The sequence below is a fragment of the Convolutriloba macropyga genome, chromosome 11, assembly GCF_964194025.1.
Source record: "Convolutriloba macropyga chromosome 11, txConMacr16.3, whole genome shotgun sequence".
Classification (NCBI taxonomy): Eukaryota; Metazoa; Xenacoelomorpha; order Acoela; family Convolutidae; genus Convolutriloba; species Convolutriloba macropyga.
The window spans coordinates 42,521,142-42,544,447 of NC_134478.1; the positions used below are offsets into that span (position 1 = coordinate 42,521,142).

A 23,306-nucleotide genomic window follows, 5' to 3' on the forward strand; every position below is an offset into this window, starting at 1 on the left:
TTGTCGGATGTGAATTATGGATCCGTTGCCGTGTCCGCAACTACGCCAGTCGGCTCTTAACTCCATGCTTCCGCTGTAATTCTCGATGTGGCCGTTACATGGCGGTCGGATCAGACAGCTACGACAGCCGGGCACCATCACTGGTTTCCTTGATGTTGCGGAGTAGTTTCTGAAACTGTAATTGTCCGATCCGGCAGTAACTAGGTACACGGAGTCTTCGAGGTACTCGGCGGTGACTTCCTTTGGTAGATCCACTACTGTGTGGTGACACGTTCGGATGGCTGCGTCTTCTCGACCCAAGTAGAGGTTGGTCAAGCAGTCATCCTTCGTAAGTTTGTTCCAGAGAAATGGGCGTTTGCAGAGCCGGACTCCGCCACTGAGCGGGCATTGGGTCACAAAATCAGACATCGTCATTCCTACAAAAACTCAACGCTCGTCTGTGGTCAGGAGGATATCGTTTGTCAATGCATATGTCGTCGCGGTCTCTGTTGAGGGTATGGGTTGCGGTATGCTAACCGCACGATAGCTCTGGTACAACCCTTGACGCTCTGCGGTCGGTATTGTCAGCCGAATGAACAGACCGACTTCGGCGGCCCAGCTGGCTTCCACTAGCTCCAGCCTGTAGTAGAGATTCAAGGAATTTTGCGGGATAACAGGTTTTCCTCGGCGATAGTCGGTGTTGGCCAAAACTTTCCTCAACGTTCCCGGGGTCACGAGGTCGCTGGCCAGGTTACCCTCTGTTAATTCATTGATGGTTCGGTGCCATTGGTGAACTACCTCGGTCAGTGATGCTCGATAGGTGACCAGTTCTTCCCGTATATCATAGTGTTCGCTCGAGAAGTTCGAAGCTGATAGGGACAGGGCCCACAAGTCCGTGTAGAGGGTGTGCGGTTTCACACTGACGCAGTAGTCGTTCCCTGTCTTCGTGTGCGCGTGATCCAGCAGCTGGTTGAATGCGGCCTGGATTCGCCGAAAGTTCCCATTGGATCCCTGTGTTGTCCGTTGGAGTTGGTGTTGTGTACGGTTCAGAGAACTTGCAATCAGATGGAGTCTCTCGCCCGTGGCTAGAGTGACAATCTTAAGCTGTTCGTTCAACTGGCGGTTCTCTTTCTGTAGCTGTCACATGTGTTTTGTCTCGCCGCAGAAACCCAGGGAAGTAGTCAGGTGGCAGAATTCGTCTTTGAGTACCGGCGCCAGGACCAAAGCTGTCCCGATGCCCGCGAGAAGAGGTAGCACCCAACGTTTGGACCGTGACTGGTGCGCTTGGTCGTGATTGACGGTGGTAGCCGTGGTTCCCTTGAGGTGCTTCACCATTGAGTTGATTTGTCGCGCTACCTCTGCCACGTCCTCTACGTAATGCTGTGTGAGATTGAGCACTCGTTCCGTTAACTGTTCATCAGCACAAATGTTGCCTCCGTAATCTTTCCACTGCTCTGCTAGGCCAGTCCGGAAATCGTCGTGCGCGGATCGTAGAACACTCTCGTTGAAAGGAAGGGCTTCAGGGTACGGAAGTGTCAACCAGATCGATTCGTAGGCCTCTGGTAGGATGGCAGGTCTTCCGCGATGAAAACAACTCCGGCCGTGTGATTGCTCTCCAGATTCGTCAGCCGAAACACGGCTCCCAATAGCAAAAGTTTCAGAAAATTTAGCATCAAGATGAGTTACTGAATTTCAAGTATGTCAAGTATCAAACTGGCTCAAATCAAGTTAGTTTATAACCGAATAATCACTGACATTTTCACTGTTTACCTATTGTCTGGCAATGTCATAGAAATTGAGATTCAAAACTTAACCTAATGGTCACGCCGGTTTGATATTTGCATACTTACAGTTCGAGTACATACAGTTTGTTTAAGTTTAAGTCTGACCTTTATCGATCGTTTATCCCTAACCGTCGGACTGGGGGTCGCACACGTGTGCCCCGCCGCGGCTCGTTTCGCTTCCGACTTGGAATTCCAGTCTCTGCTGGTATAGGAGCTGACGGGGGTGTCGTGGGTTGGGCTGGCATCACCCCTCGCTCTGGTGTCAAGTCTTCGGGGACTGGCTGTGAAATAGGGGCTTCGGAAGGTTCCCCGTCTATGTCACTGCCTTCCACGCAATTTTGTTGTTCGTTGACAATGGGAGTCTTGTCCTCAACTGGCTTTCTAGGTGTCCCCTGAGGGGTTGTTTCCCCTCCTGTTGCTGATTCCAGGGGTTGGGCACTAGAGTCTGGGTCAACGGGTAAGTTTGGGCCAATTCCAAGTCCTAATGGCTCCCTATTAGTGGGGAGCGGGGTGTCTACCGCCATTGGTTTTGGGTTAGGAGTCCCCTCAAGGTCGGCAATTCCCTCCTCCTCATCGAACAGATCTCTTAGCTCTGGTCCATAGTCTGGTAAGGCTCGTTGTTGGCCTCTCCTCCGCGCTTGGAGCTTTGCGTTGGCCAGGCCTGGAGAGATTTCTGGGGGCGCTACTCTGGTCGCTGGTTCGTGGTCTTCTTCGTCCTCTGCTCCGTCATCATCAGCTGGGTACTTGTTTTCGACCCGATCCCGTTCAGTCGCTGCGCCACGAGGTCTTAACTGCCTCTTCGCGACGCTGTCTTCCCCGACGTAGGGTTTTAGGTTGTTGAAGTGAACAATTTTCCACTTGGTCTTTGCTGTCGGTTTCGCTATCTTGTAGTTCACTTCCGAGACGCGCTTTAGGATCACATAGGGCCCTTCCCAATTGTTGTAGAATTTCTTGGATTTCTGCTTGTGTTTTGCAAACATCCAAACTTTGTCTTCGACCTTATAGGGCTCCCCGAACACCTTTTTGTGGAACCGGTCTTTCTGCCTCTTCTGGTTGTGTCCCAAGAACTCACGGGCATGCATGTGAGCTTCCCGAAACTGTCCGTCTAGCCACTTGACGAAGGGGGTGGTTGGGTTTCCGTCGTCTGACTTCGGGTAAAAGAGGTCGATAGGGTATTGGCACTCTTGGCCGTAAACAAGGCTGAAGGGTGTCGCATTCGTTGTCTTATGTACGGACGTGTTGTATGCAAACGTGATGGAAGGGAGAAGCTCGTCCCAATCGCCTGGGCACTCGGCACAGTATTTTGAGAGCATGACCGCCATGGAACGATTGAATCTTTCCACCTGGCCGTTTTCCTTTGGGTGGTAGGGTGAAGTGCGTGACTTATCAATCTTTAACAGCTTACACATCTCGGCGATTAATTCACTGCCAAAGTTCTTACCCTGATCCGTGTGTAGGACGTCGGGCACACCGAACTGCAGGACCCAGTTCTCCACAATCGCTTTGGCTACGTCTTTTGCTTCGATCTGTACTAAAGGCACCGTGACCACATACTTGGTAAAGTAGTCAGTTAGGGCGAGAACATACTTCGCACCAGCGGCCTTCGCTCGAGTTACGGGGCCCATGATGTCGGCCGCTACGGTGTGGAAGCGTATCCCTACTTCAAAAGTTTGTAGATCTGCTTTTCGGCGTTTTCCCCCTTTGGTGCGAGCAGCACACTCTAGGCAGACTTGTAATTTGCGCTCTACGTCGAATCATACCCTTGGCCACCAGAATCGTTGCCTGACTCGTCCTAGAGTTTTCTCCAGGTGAAGGTGCCCTCCACTGATGGGTGATGCGTGCAATTGATCCAAGATCTCTTTCCTGCAAGGACCCGGTACTACCAGCTGCAGAAGGTCTCCCTCGACATTTTCCTTTTTTCGATACAGGAGTCCATCCTTTACGAGGAGCTCATTTCAATGAGACCAGTACGCCAGTACTTCTTCTCCATATTTGGTTGCCTCTGCCCTGGTCACTAGGTTGGTTCCTAAGCTTGGGCGGTCTTTGTTGGTCCCATTCTGTACCCAGTAGATGATTTGGGAGATGGCTTCGTCCTTCTCCTGGAGTTCCCGCACATTGCTTTGCGTCCTACTCCATGTGATACTAACTTCAACCGGACCGGTAGTGCCTCCTGACCGCACGGCCTGTGTAGGTTCGGTATTGTGCCCTAAGTCTTTTAGCGCTTCCTCGAGGGACTTTGCTTCCGGGCAAGTTCCGAGTGCCTCTTCCAGTTCGCCTGGTTGCCACTCTGGGAGTTCGTCCTCCAACATCCTCGATAGTCCGTCAGCGTTTGCATGGCGGTTTCCCGCTCGGTGCGCCACTTGGAAATCGTACTCCTGCAGGTGCTGCAGAATTCGGAATGTCTGCCCATCTGAGTTCTGCCTGAACAGCTAGTGCAGACTAGCGTGGTCCGTCCGGACGATGAATTTCAAACCCCAGACGTAAGGTCGGAACCACTTCAGCGCTTGGACCACTGCCAGTGCTTCTCTTTTCGTCGTCGAGTAGTTAGCTTCTGTTCGACTCAAGGTCCGGCTTGCGTAGACGATGGGCTGTTCCACGCCGTCCAATACATTGGATAGTACCGCTCCTAGGCTCACATTGCTTGCATCCGTGTCTACGATGAATGGACTATCGTATTTCGGGAACTGCAACATGGGTGCGTTTGTTAGCTCGAACCTCAGGCGATCGAACGCTAGTTGGCATTCCACCGTCCAGTTGAACCAGACCTGCTTCTTTGTCAGCTCGTGCAAAGGCTGAGCAATTTTAGCAAAGTCTTTATTAAACCGCCTGTAATAATTACAGAAACCAACAAAAGATCTAACTTGTTTCACGGTCTTGGGTACAGGCCAGTCACTGACGGCGGAGACCTTCTCGGGGTCCGGGGACACGCCGCCTGCGGAGATCACGTGGCTCAAGAAGATCACTTGCTTCTGGAACAATCGACACTTCTTGGGTTTCAGTTTTAAGTTGGCTTGGCGCAGCGTTTGGAACACCATTTCAAGGCGCTGTAGGTGATCTTCTTCATTCTCACTGTAGACGAGTAGATCGTCCAGGAAAATCAGTACCCATTTCCACAAGTGTCGTCTAAAGAGTTCATTCATCAGTCTCTGGAAAATCCTGGGAGCATTGGACAATCCAAAAGGCATCTTGAGGTACTCGTAGAGGCCACCGTCAGGGGTTACGAACGCCGTCTTGTGTCGGTCCTCTTCGGCAATGGGCACTTGCCAGTATCCGCTTGCCATGTCCATCGACGAGAACTTGGCTCCCCTCAGAGCGTCGAACGTCTGAGCAATCTTCGGGATTGGGAAAGCATCCTTGATGGTCACACTGTTGAGTGCCCGGTAATCCACACAGAACCGCGTACTTCCGTCTTTCTTCTTCACCAGCACAATGGGCGCGCTATAGGGACTATTCGACGGCTGTATGACCCCTCCTTCAAGCATCGAAGTCACTTCCTCTTCTACTCTGTGAAGTTTGGCTGGGGAAATTCTATGCGCCGGTATTTTAATTGGCTTACTGTCCGTGGTGACGATGTGATGCTCGACCAGATCGGTTGTCCCCAACTCTGAGTCTCTTAACGCAAAGAAATCTCGGTATTTGCAGACCATCTCTCGCAGTCGCTCTCGGGGTCCATCTTCTATATCTGGGGCGGTAAGTTGGAGGATCTTTTCCACGTCACTGTCGTACTCCCAACCTACTGACTGCACAATTTGGGTCATCGTTGGAGTTGTGGTCTCCTGCTGTTCTCCAGGTATTTTAGGGCTACCGACTGGTTGGAATGGGTAATGCTGGGCACCTCGTGTGGCATGCGCGGGAGCTAACAGGCAGTCAGCTGAGGGAGTTTGGTCGTGCCGTTGACCATCGTCGGCTTCTGTAGGAGTTTGACATTTTTCAAGGCGTGTGGGATCTTGCAGCGGGATCATTTCGACGGGAACTGCCGAGCCTTCGCCTTTCCCGGTCCAAAACTGGTTCGAATCAAAGTCCAGCGAGCATCTGAACTCCTCCATTGTCCGCGATCCAATGATCAGCTCTGGATTCATTTCGTCTAGCACCAACACGGGTAGTTCATCGTTTATAGAGCCTACTTTCACTCTGAGTTTCGTCCTTCCGACCACAGGCGTTTTCTTGCCGTTCGTAAGTAGTAAATTCCCGGCGAAGCTTGTCATCAACGGTGGATTCGGCATCCTCTTGTAAGCTCCTATGTGCAGTAGATTCGTTGTGGCACCGCTGTCAATCAGCGCCCTTACGGCCATCCCTCCTGCTACGACATCGACCATGGGTGACAAACCCGGTTTATCGAGTTCGTCCGGATCCTCATCGTTGTTAGCTTGTCCCTTGTCACAACCGTCTCTGCAATTTCGGATGGCGTTGGGTCGTAGGAGCAGACGTTTGCTTGATCTTGATGGAGCTGGGGCTGGTTGTTACCTCTATACTTGATCCCGTATTTCTTATGTCTGCTTCCTAAGTTTGGTTTGTTTCTGAATTCGGCCGGGACAAACCCCTCCGGGTGGAACCCACCCAGAGACCCGGCCCCTCCTAGTTTAAAGGAGCTTGATACTGAGGGCAGTCCCGCCATATGTGCCCTTCTTGACCACATTGCCAACAGCCGCTACCGCGAGGTTTATTCCAGCTTGCCCACTGTCTATTCTGGTTGTTTGCCCTCTCAAACGGCTTCCCGTGACGACTGTCGAGCGGGTAGGGGTTGAACAACTGCGGGGCAGCGCCCGCTGCTGCGCCCAGTCGGGCTTTCTCCCGTGGCTTGGGTAGGATTGAATTCAGCATCTTACTCATGCTTGTCTGTACTTCTTTGAGTGAAGACTCCATCGCTTGCATCCGGTTATGCATCTTCGGGAGCTGTTGTTCCTCACTCTCCGTCTCACCTCTGGTCGTATGTCTGTGGTCCCTCGAATGATCGCCATCGTTAGGTCGCCTGCTTGGGCCAGCGTAGTTGGTTTGTCTCACTTCGTCAGCAGACCGCACTGCCGCGATGTGGCGTCGGCTTCTTTTCCGCGAGTTCTTGCCAATAGCTTCCAAACTCAATGCTCGATTCTGTGCCTCCAGGAAGGTACGCGGTTGTTCCCTCATCAGAAGGTCGTGCAACTCGTCGTCCAGCAACCCCTCGATGAACTGATCTCTGTTAAACTCATCCTTGGTGGCAGCATTGTACATCGCAAAGGCTATGTCGCACATGGATCTTAGTCTGCGAGCAAAGTCTTTAATGCCCTCTTTCTCACCCTGCACCATCGCCTGAAACTCTAACCTGCTAGATGTTCGGTCGTGGTAAGCACTCATTCTACCGTCTAGGTAGCCCAGCATCCTCGGCAACGTCGGGGCGGGTTGTGTATCCTGCTGGGTCTTGTACCATTGGGGCATCGCGGAGAACTCGTCCAACGCCCAACTGGTGAGACACGTCGGTAGTGCCACTCAGCATTGCTCGTCGTCCCACCCGTTGGCTGTCGTGATGTACCCAAAGTGAGTTTTCCAGTCCTCCCAGTTTGGGTAACCGTTTGATGGAAATTTCTCCGGTCTCACTGCTCCACCCGAGTACAGGGTGTTGTTGCTCCTTCTCATCGCTGCCGCAAAGAACTCCGCAAATCTGGCGACCTCGTCTTCATCGGCAGCATTTCGTTCACCTGCATCTGCCATTGGAGTAGTAACCCGCAACTGGTAATCGATTCGTAATTTATAACAAGGTAACGCAAGATAATTAGTAATTCAAATAACTAACAAGAGAGCCCACCCAGGAGCGCCACTGTAAGAATCTGAACTTTATTAGGCAGCCTAGAACGGGAACTAGCGCCCAGATCTCACAATTCGAAAGGTTTTTATTTGGTGGTTCGTTCTTGTTATTTGCCCCGTTTATTTGCTCTTCCGGCTTGATCAAAACAGTTAGTGCAACTATTCAATTAATACACCAAGTACGTAAATAACTAACGGAATATTAGTAAGTATAACTCAATACAATCAAACTATACAGTGGTAATCCAGCTAAAGTAACAGTTTACAGCACTAACTAGAATACACTTAAGAACTACTCAGAGCACTGACTGGTAATCCTTAAGCACAACAAAATCTACTTTCAGCCAAATTCCTACGGAACTATACGATTCTACACGCTTATCTACCCACTCTAAACGTCGGTAATCCCGCAAACTATCAGAGCGATCGCTCTATTACCAAACTAACGGTCTAGCGATTTTAAACACGCTAGACCACAATCTGAGCTCGATGCTCAACGGTACAGGCAACTCTGCCGAATCACTATAACTAATCCGAGCCGCTTGCTCGATCAAGTAACGCAAGTTCCAGAGCCTCTTGCTCACTTGCAACAGCGATCGGTGCTCAATAATGTAACCGAACCCCAAAGACTAATCAGAGCTTCTCGCTCAATCAAATCAGGCAAAACTTAGCCAAATAACTCTAACTCTATAACAGCGACTATTCAGAGCCTCTCGCTCAATCGCTCCGGCAAAGTTAACGCAACGACGCTTAATAACGATTAACCAGAGCCTCTCGCTCAAAAATACCGGCAAACTATGCCAAACAATCGATAATTAACTCGTTCGCGATTTGCAACATCTGCGCAGCGCTTATAGTGTAAGCCGCTTTTATAAGGAGCCGAGCAAACAGTTTGTTTACTCAAACCAAATAACCGTCATTATTGCACCACGTTTCCACTTGCTATAATGCTATTGGTTACTTTGTTTACATTCCGTCATACCAATGCCGTAAAACCTCAACGTGTCGAATACCAAACTTACCTAATAGATATCAGTCAAGATGGCCGCCAAATTTACATATATGCGAATTCCAGATTTTTCCGTTTTTACGTGCGATTTGTTTACATAGGGGGGGGGGGGGTTCCTAGGTCACCGTCCGCACGTGCGCTTGTCCGCTATAGGGTTACGGTCCGGTTGCGTCGTACGTCCGTAACAAGCAAAAAGTTCAAAATGGCCGGCAAGTCGACTTATACTTGGTTACCTACGAAATATGTGTTTCCGGGTCTTTTGTTTACTTAGGGTGGTTTGGGGGGTATGGTTCGTATTCCGCCTAATCAGGCGTAGGCTCAGGGCCTTATTGCACCCTAGTGTGACTAGCGTTCTTCAAACTCAAAAATTGCGAATTTCGGATTTTTCCCCAAAATTATCACTTTTTCCCCTCATAAGTGTTAATGGCTCCCGACTGGGTAGAGCTGGCACCACTAATTCTGGTTTGTGAATAGCTTAGGGGTGCCCTAGGGTGATGGTGACCCCAGCTTGGTTCAGCCATATCGGCTTCAAAAAATCGGGGGGGGTGTACAGATTTTCGGTCCCAACTTGTAAAAAATTTCCGATTTGGCCAAAATTACGAATTTTGTAAAACTCCCGTTTCTTTGAGTTATAATGGATGTCAATGAAAATAACAAGATATTACACTACAAAAAGCTCTCCATAACATCCTCAAAGCTTCTTACTCGCAAGGAACGACATTTCCGGACGAAGCTTCGACTATTCAGTATCCGGGACGGAAAACTTATATCGCTATCAGCTAATATTTACGTGTATATTAGTTCCCCCGGACAATCAGAGGGTCATTGGGAATGTTACACGGGCACGCACGCTGGCCCATCGGTTCCCGCAATTTATCTTGCGTTCTCGGTCACGGACGAAGGAACGGGTCATGTTAGCCCAGTACGGAAAGTTGTCCCGAAACCACAATAAACTAAATTCTAAAGGACAAATATACATCACGATAACGATGATGATGCGATGATGATATGATGACAGTTAATAGTTTAAGTTTTAGTTTTTACTTTCTTCAGCCCTCATTATCCTTAGCCACTCCTCTTCTGATTCATTCCCACTATTTGATTCTTCTCCCCTCGCAGCAAACAACCTCCCCTGTGCTATCTGCTTCATACGGGTCAGCACACGTACTTCCATATTTAATAATTTCATCCTCCGCTTTAGTTCCCGGTCTGCTAACCTCTTTTCCCGACTCGTCACCACCACCTTCATGATCTTAGCTCCTCTTCGAACACCCTTATTCATTTTAAGATTCAATGCAGTTTACTGGATAGCGATTTTACAAATCAGATTATGGTGGGTTTTGGTGTTAAGTAAACAACTCAGCAAATTTGCGTTATTGTTGGTTCATCAACAATTCCGTTGGCCTTTATGTTTATGGTCATCCTAATACGGTTAGTTCAATTTTACAACTATTAAATAGTTTTAATTAGCTGTAATAAATATGGTCAGTTCTGCTGTTGATAATCGTTCGAAAACGATCATACTGCATCAAGGCCTCAGAAATACTGGTCAAATCCGTTCCCGGACCTAATGCCAAGTCCACATCATTACTGATGATGTCACTTTTGTACACTTGCCAGTTAAAATCCAAGTCTTGGTCAATACTTGGCAAGTCTAAATGCAAATGATTTTTTTGTTTTTGCAGGAGAAAATTGATATGTAATGTAAACTCTAGCAGCATTATTCAACTAAGAAATTGCGTTCAATTCTCACTCATTTCTGATATTTTGGGAGAAAAAATCTGTTTCTTTGGAGGGCAAATTCAAAGTCGCGCTATGGTTCTCTATCTCACCTGTGTGAAATGTCCAGTGACTTCTTTCATCTCACAGTCATCATAGCCGGCAGACTCACCAGGAAACTGGTAGTTTTTGATCTCTCTGAACCATGCATGTACTGCTTGCTTGGCATGCTTAACAAGATGCCGTTCCTTAATTGAAGACGAGCTGGATGCAGTATATAAGTTTTCTCCAGAAATTGATTCAACTCCTCCTAAAACGCCATTTACATTTATTTATCTAGATCGGACTCCCATGAAGCTCTTCATTGCAAGTACAGTTTCAATCAAATTTCATGGGACTGTAACTGGAGAAAGCCGGCTTATGATTGATAATACTACGACAAATACTCATGTTCCCGGCCGTATTTAACTTCTGGGAGGGTGTCCCAGATACCTAAATGTCGTGGTACTTAGTATCACTTCCTATTATTTGGATTGAGTTTATTGTTTCCCAATAACACCGGATCAAATTCTTGCCAAAATAAGTATTTGCAAGATAATACACGATCATAACATGCGAATGTAATACACATGCAAATTTACACATGCGAACTTTTTGGGCTCTAATGTGCACATATGACCAGAGTTCTGTGAGTTAAGTCATGTTTCCAGATTGGTCATGATCAGAGTTAATTCACGTTCATTTTGGCCTGGGCCCTCAACCTGGGTGGATCTGCAATAATTTGTGTCACTTTTCAAAACCCTATGTAAGGTATTTACTGAAGAATAGCTACATTTATTCGAGGACAAAATTATAAGACTAAAACGAAATCGACGACTACATCTTTCAAAAAAGGGACTACGAAAAAAATGTACAACCTAGATGGAGATATTTTCGTATTCTTTAACGTCAGTTCCTCAAAATTATATTTCTTAAATTTTGTTCAAGGAGAGAAACCTGCAATTGAAAAAAAAGTACCAGCAACCAATTGTTACAAATATAAATTCAGTAGTAACCTGGACCCACGTATCATAGAATTTTAGTACAGAAACATCAAAATCCCATATTATATTGTCGACTCAGTACTGCAACAGTCTTACCTAAGGGAAAATTTTTTTGTTTCAGATTGTTATGTGAACATTGATGTGCAGTTATACCTTTAGAATACACAGATACTGCAACTCGACTATATCCCCCCGACACCCCTGATTTTCACTGAAGTTTCTGAACCCCTCGCGGTATATCAAACTAGAAAAGAGGCGATTGATAATTTGTAGCTGGCTAACTTGTAGCTGTTTAGGGTTAGGTATCACGATGAAATTCTAAATGGTATCTATTATTGTAAGGAACAGGAGATATATTAAAAGATCACTACATTCAGGCTTCCAAAAAATTAATTTTCAGTCTTTATTCCAGTAACTATTTGTCGCCAACAGAAAAACTGGCTTCTTTCAATATGCAATTGAAGCAAAAAAGGCTAGTTCTACAGGAGCATCTTTTAAGTGGTTTTCTGCTATAAAAATCATTGTCTTTTTTCCATTGAGATTTTTCTGCAGATTTTTTGTTACTGGATTGCTTTTTCGTCGCTTTTTTCGGATTGCTTAATGTCAAAAAATTAAGTAAACGTTAATGTCAGTGCTGCTAAGATGTGCCTAAAAATTTTGAGTTAAAATAAACTCACTGATAATAGAAAAAAATCAATTGAACGAACAAATAATATTACAAATGTTCTTGAAAAGTGAAGACGGAATTTCAAGGGATGCCTTATTGACTTTCAAAAGTTAATTTCTCTGTAACAATATGGGAATGTCGTAATTAAAACAGGAAGAGGGAAAAGAAGCAAAAAGATTGTGAGAAATAGCCTTTTGCAAGTGGAAATCACTGAAGTCTGGGGATTAACGCACAAACGTCTCGAAATGAGCTCCCAAAAAGAACACGAAAATTGTGCGAAAGTAGGAAAGACTGAACATGTATGGTCAAAAGTCTGGTGAACGCTTCAATTTTTGACAAATTAGTCATGGTCTGCACATGGATGAACGCACGGAAGTCTTTTGAACGCACGAAAATCTGGTGGACTTACGAAATTCTGGACATGAACGCGGCAAAGTCCAGACACAAGAACTTCCCGTCTGGGATGGTATAAAAATACCGGTTGTAGCATCTCAACTTACAACCAAATCAACATTGCAGACTTTCTCTGTTACCCCAGCAATAGCAACTATTTTAACTATAATGATCATTGTGTGATGATAGCTTTCTACATAGCTTTAATTGTAAGAAAAACAAATTACAACCTTGAAAAAAAACATTACTGGCCGTTGCTACGTAAAAATTGACAGATGTTAAGACATCAGATTTTAATAGTTTTTGAGAACCTTTAAATGCCTTGATCTCCATATGGCTTGAACTTTCCTTTTATAATATTAGATTAAAGTTCTCGTTTCCAGTATATGGTAATAGAAGGCGGCAAAATTAAAAGCGCACTACAAATCTGATTTGAAACGTTCACCCATGTTTAATCTTTCTTTTAACGGATTTCGCTTAATAAACCGAGCACATATAATCGCCTTTTATTTGTGCTAATTTGTGCATGGCAAAGGTCCCTCATCAATTGGTATCAGGAAAAGCTGCAGAATTGATTGGGTATCCATAATAACCAACTAACGTCCCAAGTTTTTCCTCGCATCATGCTCGCTATGTTTCATCTTGCATTCGTTGTTGTCTTTCAATTCTGCAGCCCAATCAGCTGCAAACTTGGCTAGGTGAGTGTTCCACTCTAGCTTCTCTAAGTCTGCTCCATCTCTGTACAAGTTATGGTAACACAAGATAGCATCTGTAAACTGAATTTCTTTGTCGCTGAAATGAACTCCATCGTTTAAAAATTCTCAAAAGAACCCGGGCTGGGGTTTCAATGCCATTCAACCATGAAAACATGTAAGATTGGCGGCGATAGATTCGATGAATTTATAAATAATACACTAGCAGGGAATTCGGTGAATGGGGAACCGGTGTGCCATTTCCCGAAAATCGCGGAAAGTTCTTTGTCGCTGAAAAGTACGCAATCCTTAAAAAAATTTTAAACGAACCCGTACTGGGGCTTCATCGCCGTTCCCCGTAAGACTATGCAAGAGTGTCGGCGATAGATGCGATGAATTTAAGGAATACTAGCAGGGAATGCGGTGAATGGGGTGACCCGGCCGTTTCCCGAAAAACTTGACATCTTCCCATTTTCGCCCGCTTTTATCTTTTCAAAGGGGGAAATACAGAATATACAGTGCGCTTCAATCAACATCTGATCAGATCATTTCAGAGCATAACGACCTCTGATCAGACTCAATGCATTACCTGTTACCTCAAATTGGGAAAAATTCGAGAAATGCAAGTTCAAATAAGAGTAGGCAATTTCTCAATTTTTTTTGAATTGTTTTGAGTGGCAATCGTAAATGTCCCGCCAAAACTTTTGGGAAGCGCCATTTGAGTACCGAGAATTTTTGAGAATTGGAAAGCTTCTAAGCCAAAATTTCTTCACATTTGAACGACGGTTTTACACAATTCTTTTACTGAAATCAGCAGTAAAACTATTTCAGTTGACCGCTACAAATTGCATGAAAATTAAATTAGAATGAAGTAATTTGCGCCTCAGGGAAGTAAGGTTTTCCATGTAAACAACAACAACGTAACTTGACCAAAACAAAGCGCGAACAAATATGTTTAGTAAATAGAACAACAAAAGTTGAAGCCCGAGTTGAGGAAAAAATTGTATATCTGCTGATTGTGTGGAAATTATTCAGCACATCCTACAAAAGTTACGCAATTTTACGATATTCAGGTCATCTCTTACACGAATTCAACACTTCCTAAACTCCTGAATTCAGCGCCTTTACAATACCTTTACATTTTCTGTGGGTTTCATTACAAAAATTTGGAAAATTCATTTCGTATGACTGGCATTTCAATTTCTGATTTAACGTTTCAGAAGATTTTTACCCAAGTATGACATTAAAAAATACAATAAAAGCAGTAAAAATTTGAACACAAAACAATATGTAGAATTTAAAATTCAGCTCAGGTGGTTCTGCGGCCTTAGCCTCTAAATTCCAACAAGTCTTGAAACTAATTCCTAAGTATTGTTTTTCTCCAAATTAGCCCTCTAGGCGACTTTAATTCTCTTAATCACCTTCTGCCCTAACTAACTTATAAAGAAAAACGGGCACAATTCTATACTAAGAAAAAGTTAACTTACACCAGCTAACTTCTAGTACTTATGCCTACTGAGAAAATTATATCAAGAACAAGCGATAACTACAAGTTAACTACGAGCTCTCTGTCTGACCAACAGAAAGGAGAGATTTCACTCACAAAACTAAATTAGAAACAAGCTCTGAAAATCTACAAAAATCAAGCGGTATATATACTCCGCGAAAGTAAATAATAGAGATATAATCAAGTCCGATTTCTTTTTATAAATTAATCTGATGCGAAAAAGACCCAAAAATTCACATGATTAAAACCATTTCATACCATTTTTGGAAAGTGACCCCTATTTGGGTTCTAGAAATCTAAGTTTCATAAGACTTTCTGAATCTGTTCATATGAGACCAAGTCAACACTGCCATCACTTATCAAGATCAATATTTGCTGAATAAAACGCCTATAAACTCCTAACTTAATTAGCAATTATAATTGGATTCTAAGTCAAGTCAAAACTTCTGAGAAAGAACACAAGGTTAGTACTTTTGCTATATTTTCTTAAGTTTTCTTAAATCCCCTAAGTTCGCCTAAGTTAGAAATTCCATTTCTACACCTCCCTCTCAGACTTAACTATCCTCCTGAATAGTTATAATTAAAAAAACTACACTAACAAAGTTCAAGTTTTAGCGAGTCTTTGGTCTCATTATCATCGTTTGTCGCATACAGAATTTCAGTAAGTTTCCTCGATTTTCTCACTTGTCGAACTCTGCAAAGTTCTTTTATTTGGTACAACCTCGGCTGTAGTGTTGTTCCTGGCCCCTTCGGTTGCAGATTACCCGAGCTCTCGACTGGGACTGCTGGTCACCTCTTATCACCTCCTGCCCCCTGATCAGGTGCTCGATTGCCCGTCGCATCTTTTGTTGCCCAGAAAGAAGCAAATCCAGAAGATGGAAGTGAAATTCCGGGTTCAAGTGTACTTCCTCCATCTCGGTTTGCGTTGCCATTTCTCTGGTCGGGCGCACACCCAGTGTTGCTGTGGTATTCCACCGATCATCGTCATTGTCGTCGTTGGTTGCGGGGATGTTCAAACTCAAGTCTAATGCCTAGCCCAGAGTAACAGCAAGACCCCCGTATGTCTGTCGCCTCAATTCTTTAGTGATCTCCCCATCGAGCAGTTCTTCTATAAAAATCCAGCTAGCCAATCTATCCAGTTCTGCCTCTGGGGCCAAGGGGTTGTCACGTACACAAGTCTGATACGCTCTGTCTGCCCCGTTCATGAGTGTTTCTCCCTGAGGCTGCCTGATTTTGTGCATGGAGATTGACATGGTTTTGAGGATGTTTGTCTATAACATTTAAGGGGTTTAACAGCTTGCCCAACAGAAGACTTCATCCAAGAGTTTAGAGGAAACAATGTCTTGACTTTTCGTCTTTAAATTAAAGCAACTATTGATAGCTGTCTTCTGTATCAAATTTTCTGCGGTTGTGAATTTTGTGAAATTTTATTTGAGACAATCTCATCCAAAAAAATTCGAACATTATATAACAAACAGGTGATTTTAGAAAGAAATTGAGTCGATTAAAATTATTCCACAGAAATAAAAGCGGTCAACGATTCGCCCTTTGAATAACCGTGCCTGGACATCTATCGTTTTTCGGCGCAGTTTACCGATTGTATCAATCGTGGACTGATATAAGCAGGGAATCTAGGCATTTGCTATGATGAAACACTCTATTATTCAACTGGTAATTAGTGAAAATTAAAAGAATTAACAACTTAACGCTTCGTTACGAGAAATCTTAAACAGTAAAAGAGCTTTTGAAAACTAATTTAAACACTGCACGAACAGTTCCCAAGGTTCTGAAATTTCATCAGTAAAACCTCAAAAACCTAGTTCCTATCAACTTTTTATAAAACCCTCTGTGGTTGCCAATGTAGAATTTAAAATTCAGCTAAGGTGGTTCGGCGGCCTTAAAATCTAAAATCCAACAGGTTTTGAAAATAATTCCTATGTATTGTTTTTCTCTAAGTTAGCCCTCTAGGCGACTTTAATTCCCTTAAAGACCTTCTGCCTTAACTAACTTAGGAAGAAAAACGGGTACAATTCTATCCTTAGAAAAAGTTAACTTACACCAGCTAACTTTTAGTACTTATGCCTACTGAGAAAATTTTATCAAGAGCAAGCCTAAATCTAACTACGAACTCTCTGTCTTACCAACAGAAAGGAAAGACTCACTTAAAAGATTAAATTAAAAAGAAGCTCTGAAAATCTACAAAAATCAATAGGTATATATACTCCGCGAAAATAAATAATAGAGATATAATCAAGTCCGATTTCGTTTTATAAATTAATCTGATGCAAAAAAGACCCAAAAATTCACATGATTAAAACCATTTCATACCATTTTTGGAAAATGACCCCTAATTGGGTTCTAGAAATCTAAGTTTCATAAGACTTTCTAAATCTTTTTTTAGAGACCAAGTCAACACTGCCATCACTTATCAAGATCAATATTTGCTGAATAAAACGCCTATAAACTCCTAACTTAATTAGCCATATTAATTGGATTCTAATTCAAGTCGAAACTTCTGAGAAATAACACAAGGTTAGTTCTTTTGCTATACTTTCTTAAGTTTTCTTAAATCCCCTAAGATAGCCTAAGTTAGAAATTCCCTTTCTACACAATATTCTTAATAGCTGGAAAATATGTTGTAAATTTGTAGGAAAATACATTGCCTAAATTTTTTAAAGAGTGCTAAAATTGTGTAAGGAAAGTGTTGAGTAAATAAGCGCCTAAAAGAACAGCAATTAAGATAAAAAGTTAAAAATTTAAAAAGATTATGTGGAAAAGATGTAATAGACGTAGTAAAAGTGTGAAAGTTGAGTTAGGAAAGCGAATAAAACAAGAGCTGAATTTGTCAAAAAAAATGATGAAATCACTGATTTTTTGTAGGATGTGCGCTGAAAAACTTTAAAAATAGCAAAAGATGCCTCATTACCTCAAAGCAGCCAACTCTTTGCTCTTTGCTCAGGCCACGGTTAGTTGGCAGGGTGCAAAAAGTTGAGGCAAAAGATATAGGGCGCCGAAGCCAAAACCGAGCTGGTGTTGTAATATCTATGTAAGAAACAACTAGGGGTGGGTTGGAAACTTCCAAGATAAAATTTAATTCCCCGGAAACTGTGTATGATAAACATTTTGCAAAACATTTTGTTTATTTATTCACAAGTACTGAATTTATTTAAGAGATGCATTGAAAATTAAGCACAGACAGAAGTTTATTGATTATCCGCTCAGAAATATTTTTTCAGACGGCTGTCGGCGAATTTCTTATATAATTTTCAGAAAGAAACCTCAATTAGATGCCTATGTGCGACTGTTCCAGCCATTAAATTGCAATTCATAATTTTAAACTTTCTTCAGATTATCATCTTGACAGAAAAATTTGAAAACTGTAATTAAAATGATATTGTTTTAAAAAAACATTAAAATCTAGATTGAGTAAAAGCACATTGAAAAACAATCCTAAAACTTTGAACAAGGTTTGGCAGTGAAATATGTTTTGTCTCATTGAATATTTTGAAGCTATTTTATAAAAAAAACTTTGATCTATCAAAAATTCAATAACAATGCTAAACTCACGGTTCCATAATAAGAGAAAAACCAAATGAAAATATCGTAAGTTCTAGTTTTAAAGTAAGTCGGGAGAAACTGATATCCGACCTCGTCAGTACTTAAATAAAACAATCACTTCTTGAACAGTACGAATTGACAGAAATCAAATTCCTCAATTGATTCCACAAAAAATTTGAAAAAAATAATATCTGTTGACCTTATAAAAGCATAGTAGAGCTGAAAAAACCGCTTAAATTGGCAATGTTGATTTCTTTTACACATTGTTATATCAACAGTTTGTTATGATTTTAACGCGAAGGGGTTTAAAAAATTACTGAAAATTAAACGTTTTGATAGCAACTTCTGCAAACATTTCCTATTACTAGAGGAAGTTGCCTCCATATTATTCGTCTCCTTTGTTTTCTCTACTTACTATTTCTAGATGACGTAAAATCTTTCATCGCAGTTTTAACTTGGAAATAATGCGATATGGAGAATTTAGGCCAACACAAATTCGATTACGTTTTCAAAGTTTTTTATTGAGTTTCTCCATCAGTGACATTAATCTGCATCATCTCTTTTTAAGATACCAGTTTACTTTTCGCGAAAAAAATGCATGTAAATCTATTTGGAGAATTTAAACCAAAATAATCAATTTTTTTTCATTACTATTCTCCTCCTCAGATTTCAATGTATGGCTAAATAATCTACCAGCTAACTATGATTTCTGATAAATCCAGCAAAAATGTTGAAATTATCAAAAACTGAATCTCAATTAAACAGTAGGAACAACATTTAGGTGACGAAGCAGTTTAACTTGATTTAGTTTCTGCGCAATGATCGCATTAAAACTGGTTTAAACAGACTGACTAGGCATTGCATAATTTGGGGCTTTTTTCATCTCAGAATAGTCTACGCGAACCCGCTACGCACATGCAGAACCCGAGTTGGAGCAAAAGACTGAAGTGACCTCTAATTAGATCATTTACAATCCCATTTGGTGCTCAATTTACAATGGATGGCGAAAAGTTAAGGGCAGAAAAATCAGGATGCTGGCATTACGTGGCCTGATTAGAGGTCACTTCAGTCTTGTGACTTAGAATCATAGATTCACCCCAACTTAGATTCATATGCACTTCTGATTCGTTTAATTTAGTTCAAAAATGACAAAAAAACCGAAACAAATAGACTGTATTTTGCTATGATGTTCAACCATAATTGATCTCGTATATTTTTATATAACTTATCAATACATCGTAAACTGGTCATTGTATGGTATTTTTGCACGATTCTTAAACCAAGCTGAATATTGCCGGATTTGAATGAAAATATAATTAACATTAAAAGGAGCTGGCTCCTGTTGGCTGAGGGGCCTCTCGGTTATCTATTCAAAGCTAATAGACTCCAATCATTGGTGAACATGATCAAACTTACCCTATACGGTTGATTCTTGGTGGAGCCCAAATAAATCAATACACAAGAAATTTTGCATTGATAAATTTTTTTGGCTTTGTTTAGATTTCATTACAAGATTTTCCATCAGACCCACTTGTGCCAAAAATGGTCTCTTTCGAGAAACTCAAATGTTGAAATTTTGCCCAAAATGTTTTTAAGAGAAAAACGGACAAAGCCCGTATGACTTTTTGACCAGCTTGGCCGTTTTTGATAGACTTTTCGAAATAAGAAGCGGTAGTTAATGAATTATAATATATTCTAAAGGGTTACATAATTCGCATTGCTGATTTTGAAAGCTGAATTGTGCACGCGTTTAAATCAAACATTAAGCTGTCAAAAATGCTCGAAAAAGTTCCCAGGTTAGGGTCTCAGTCAGAAAGTCCCGCATGAAAGTCTGAAAGTTAACGCACGAATAGTCTGAGGAACGCACGAAAGTCTAGACATTAACGCACGAATGGTATGGTGAACCTACGAAGGTTGGGCATGAACGCAAAAGAAATCTGTGAAGACAGGATAGATTGGTGAATTCACTAATTTCTGGACTTGAACGCACGAAAGAATGGACATGAATGCAAAAAAATTCTGATGAAAGCACGAAAGTTATTGCACTGCACATAATTACTTGACTACTACACTTTTTCCTTCTGGTGATGTCTGGAAATTGATATTTTACGTCGGGGACGGTGTAGATATATCGATTTTCGTTTGAGATCTCATCCTGTGTAAGTTTTGTAAGCGAACTCTCGAGACGAAAATCTCCCAAAAAGGCGTTAAAAAACGGAAGCATTCCAAAAAACGGTCAAAAATGATCATTTCCTAAAATTAGCGGCCAAAAAAGCTCAAAACAGATCAGAAACGGTCATTTGCCACGGCATTTTGACGGTTTTTGATCGGTCTGGTCAACTTCGTCTCCGATCAGATCTAAATTTGCTCGAAATTGTCTCCCCGTTGAAATTTTGCTCATAAAATTTGTAGGGAAGAACGGTCAAAGTCCGTATGATTTTTGACCCGCTTGAGCGCTTTTGATCGTCGATTCGAAATAAGAATTGGTTGTTGCCGAGCATTATTTTGAAGTAGAAGACAGGTTTTGAGCGTTTTGTTAATAAAGGGTTACATAGTTCGCATTGCTGATTTTGAACGCGGAGCTTAAAATCAAACATTAAACTGTCAAAAAAAATCTCTAAAACGTTCGCAGGTTGAGGCCTTAAACGGAAAATTGGTATGTCCAGATGTAAATAAATTTACCACGGGGTTGTCGAGAGTTCAGATAAACATAGTATGGGAACACAGAAATAAACACGAAAGTCTGGACATAAACGAATGAAAGGCCTGAAGAACGAACAAAATCCTGGATATGAACGCAATAAAAGTCTGATGAACGCACAAAAGTCTGGACATGAACGCAGGAAACGTCTGATGATCGCACAAAAGTACTGACACCGTTGATCTCAAATTTCTCTGATCAGACTCAAGTGCGCCCGAGTTTGTCTCTGATAAGAATGAAATGCGCTTAGGGTGGCTTTTATTGTTTTCCTGTGTGAGTCTGTTATTTCGGAAGCATCACTACACAAATAGTCCTGTGAACGTACGAAAATATGAACGTGAACGCACGAATAGTCTGATGAACGAAGCAAAGTCTGGACATGAAGGCACGTCTGGACATATCAACTTTTCGTTTGGGACATCATCCTGGGTTAGTCTCCTAAGCAAACTGTCAAGAACTACAGTCTCCTAAAAAAGGCGCTCAAAAACGGAAGCACCCTAAAAGTGGTCAAAAACGATCATTTCCTAATTTTATTGTTCAAAAACGATCGTTTTATAAAATTACCGTTCAAAACCCATTTTCGCAAACCTATCTGTTTTCTCAGTGAATATTTACACATCTTGCCAAAAATGCAAGATTTTAACCTGCTTGGGAAGATAAGAGACTTTCTATAAGAATTCCTGAGTACCGACATTGACTACTGCACTGATTCAGGAATTCAATTCTAGTATTTTAACGAGGATCTTGTCAACATGTGAGAAGATCTCTTACCGTTCCTTTGCCGAACAGAATATTGCCGATATTGCCGAACAGAATATTGCGAATATTTCCGAACAGAATATTGCCGATATTCTGTTCGGCAAAGGAACGGTAAGAGATCTTCTCACATCTTAACAAGATCCTCGTTAAAATACTAGAATTGAATTCCTGAATCAGTGCAGTAGTCAATGTCAGTACTCAGGAATTCTTATAGCAAGTCTCTTATCATTACTGACTAAAAGACTATGTTCATGTCAATTTTCACTTTTGTCTGCTTAAATTAGAGTGAAGAACGTAATAACATTAAAATCATTCTAATTAGGCCAAAATTTGTTTTTCTGCAGTAAAATTGCTGATACGTCATAGACTCTTAATCCCTTTATGACCATCCGTTTGCCATTTCAATATTTTAGGCTGATGCTCTCAACTCAAGAACAGGCTGAAAAAAATACTGAAAAAGGACACGTAAAATGTTTTGAAAATTTTGTCTGAGTAATCAACTTTTGCCTAAATTTTGACCATTGCGTTGACGTGAAAGTTTTTTAATTGGAATTGCCCGTTACTTGAAAACTAATGTCTTGCAATTATAGCTGATCCCTCTTCATAAGGACTTAGAGATACTTCGGGGAAGGAACTATATCTTGCAAGATTTCGTTTATCTTGTCTTTTTAAATAACTTGATCAATATATTTCCAACTGCACAGATTTGAACAAAAAAACTGATAAAGTTGTTTACCTGCTTCCTTTTTCAAGTTCCTCCACACATTTACTATCGTCGAAATTAATTGGTATGTCTTTCTTTCTATCTGAAACAATTTTGGTTTTCAGCTAATTTAACACTCTTAACATAAAAAGACAAAAAGACTGGTTTCTTAAACTCGTTCCACAAAAAAACTAACTCGTTTCTAAAAAATTTATTTGCTACGGAACAGTATTAATTTTTAGATTCTTTTCATCTTCGGTTAAAGGCAAAACATTAATATAATCTTAGCTAAAATATTGAAACTAGTAAGAAGACAGGCAAAGCTAAATAATTTTAATACTTGCAATAAAAAATAGCTATACACCTTTTTTTAAATAATTTCAAAAATAGATAAAAATAATTGATTAACTATTTTAAAATAATTTACAACAACGTTTCTTTTCAACCGAACTTCTTAAACCTAGATTTTATGCCGGAATTTTGAGTAGCAAAAATTAATTTTTTTTAATATTAGAGCCAGACCAATATTAAGTTTAGATGCAACTAGAAGGAAAAAATCCATGGAAAAAAACTACCTGCTAAATAGTAAAAGATTTTGTAAGGCTATTCTTGTCATGTCACGTATCTTGTTTTGAAGTATGAGATTCAGGCGATCTTATAAAATATCAGATTCAATTAACTTGGTTGCTGATAATATTTTATCAAAAAAAGAAACAACATTTTGAGTTGTGTGTGCTACAATACAAAAATAGTGCGGAAATATAAAAAAAAAACAGTGATTAATTTAAATTTATTTCGAAACGATTTTTTATCGTAATTTGTGAAATATCTTTGCATAAAACTCTAGTTTTTCAAAAAAAAGTCGTTCAGAAGTATAGGAATAGCTATAGAATACAAAAAAAATTAATACTACTAATAATAACACATGGAACGGACTTTTAATATTAAATACTAAACCAGTTGGAAACTTTCTTTATATAGGCAAAAACATTTTTGTTTTTAAAAATTTTTACA

The 23,306-nt window shown here is 41.4% G+C and overlaps 2 protein-coding genes across 2 annotated transcripts in view; one reads left to right on the plus strand and one right to left on the minus strand.

Annotated features, from left to right (window-relative positions):
- LOC142349136 (cysteine-rich venom protein-like) overlaps positions 1–23,306 on the plus strand; it is a 319,707-nt gene that overhangs the window by 88,555 nt on the left and 207,846 nt on the right. The gene's annotated exons all lie outside the window — the stretch shown is intronic.
- Positions 1–23,306, minus strand: part of LOC142349696 (uncharacterized) — a 34,423-nt gene that overhangs the window by 7,885 nt on the left and 3,232 nt on the right. Inside the window, exons 2-4 of the mRNA XM_075401425.1 lie at positions 22,326–22,395; positions 12,974–13,164; positions 10,383–10,579 (exon numbers count right to left, since the gene is read on the minus strand). Coding sequence (XP_075257540.1) covers positions 10,383–10,579; positions 12,974–13,164; positions 22,326–22,395 — 458 coding nt within the window. The remainder of the gene's footprint in view (positions 1–10,382; positions 10,580–12,973; positions 13,165–22,325; positions 22,396–23,306) is intronic.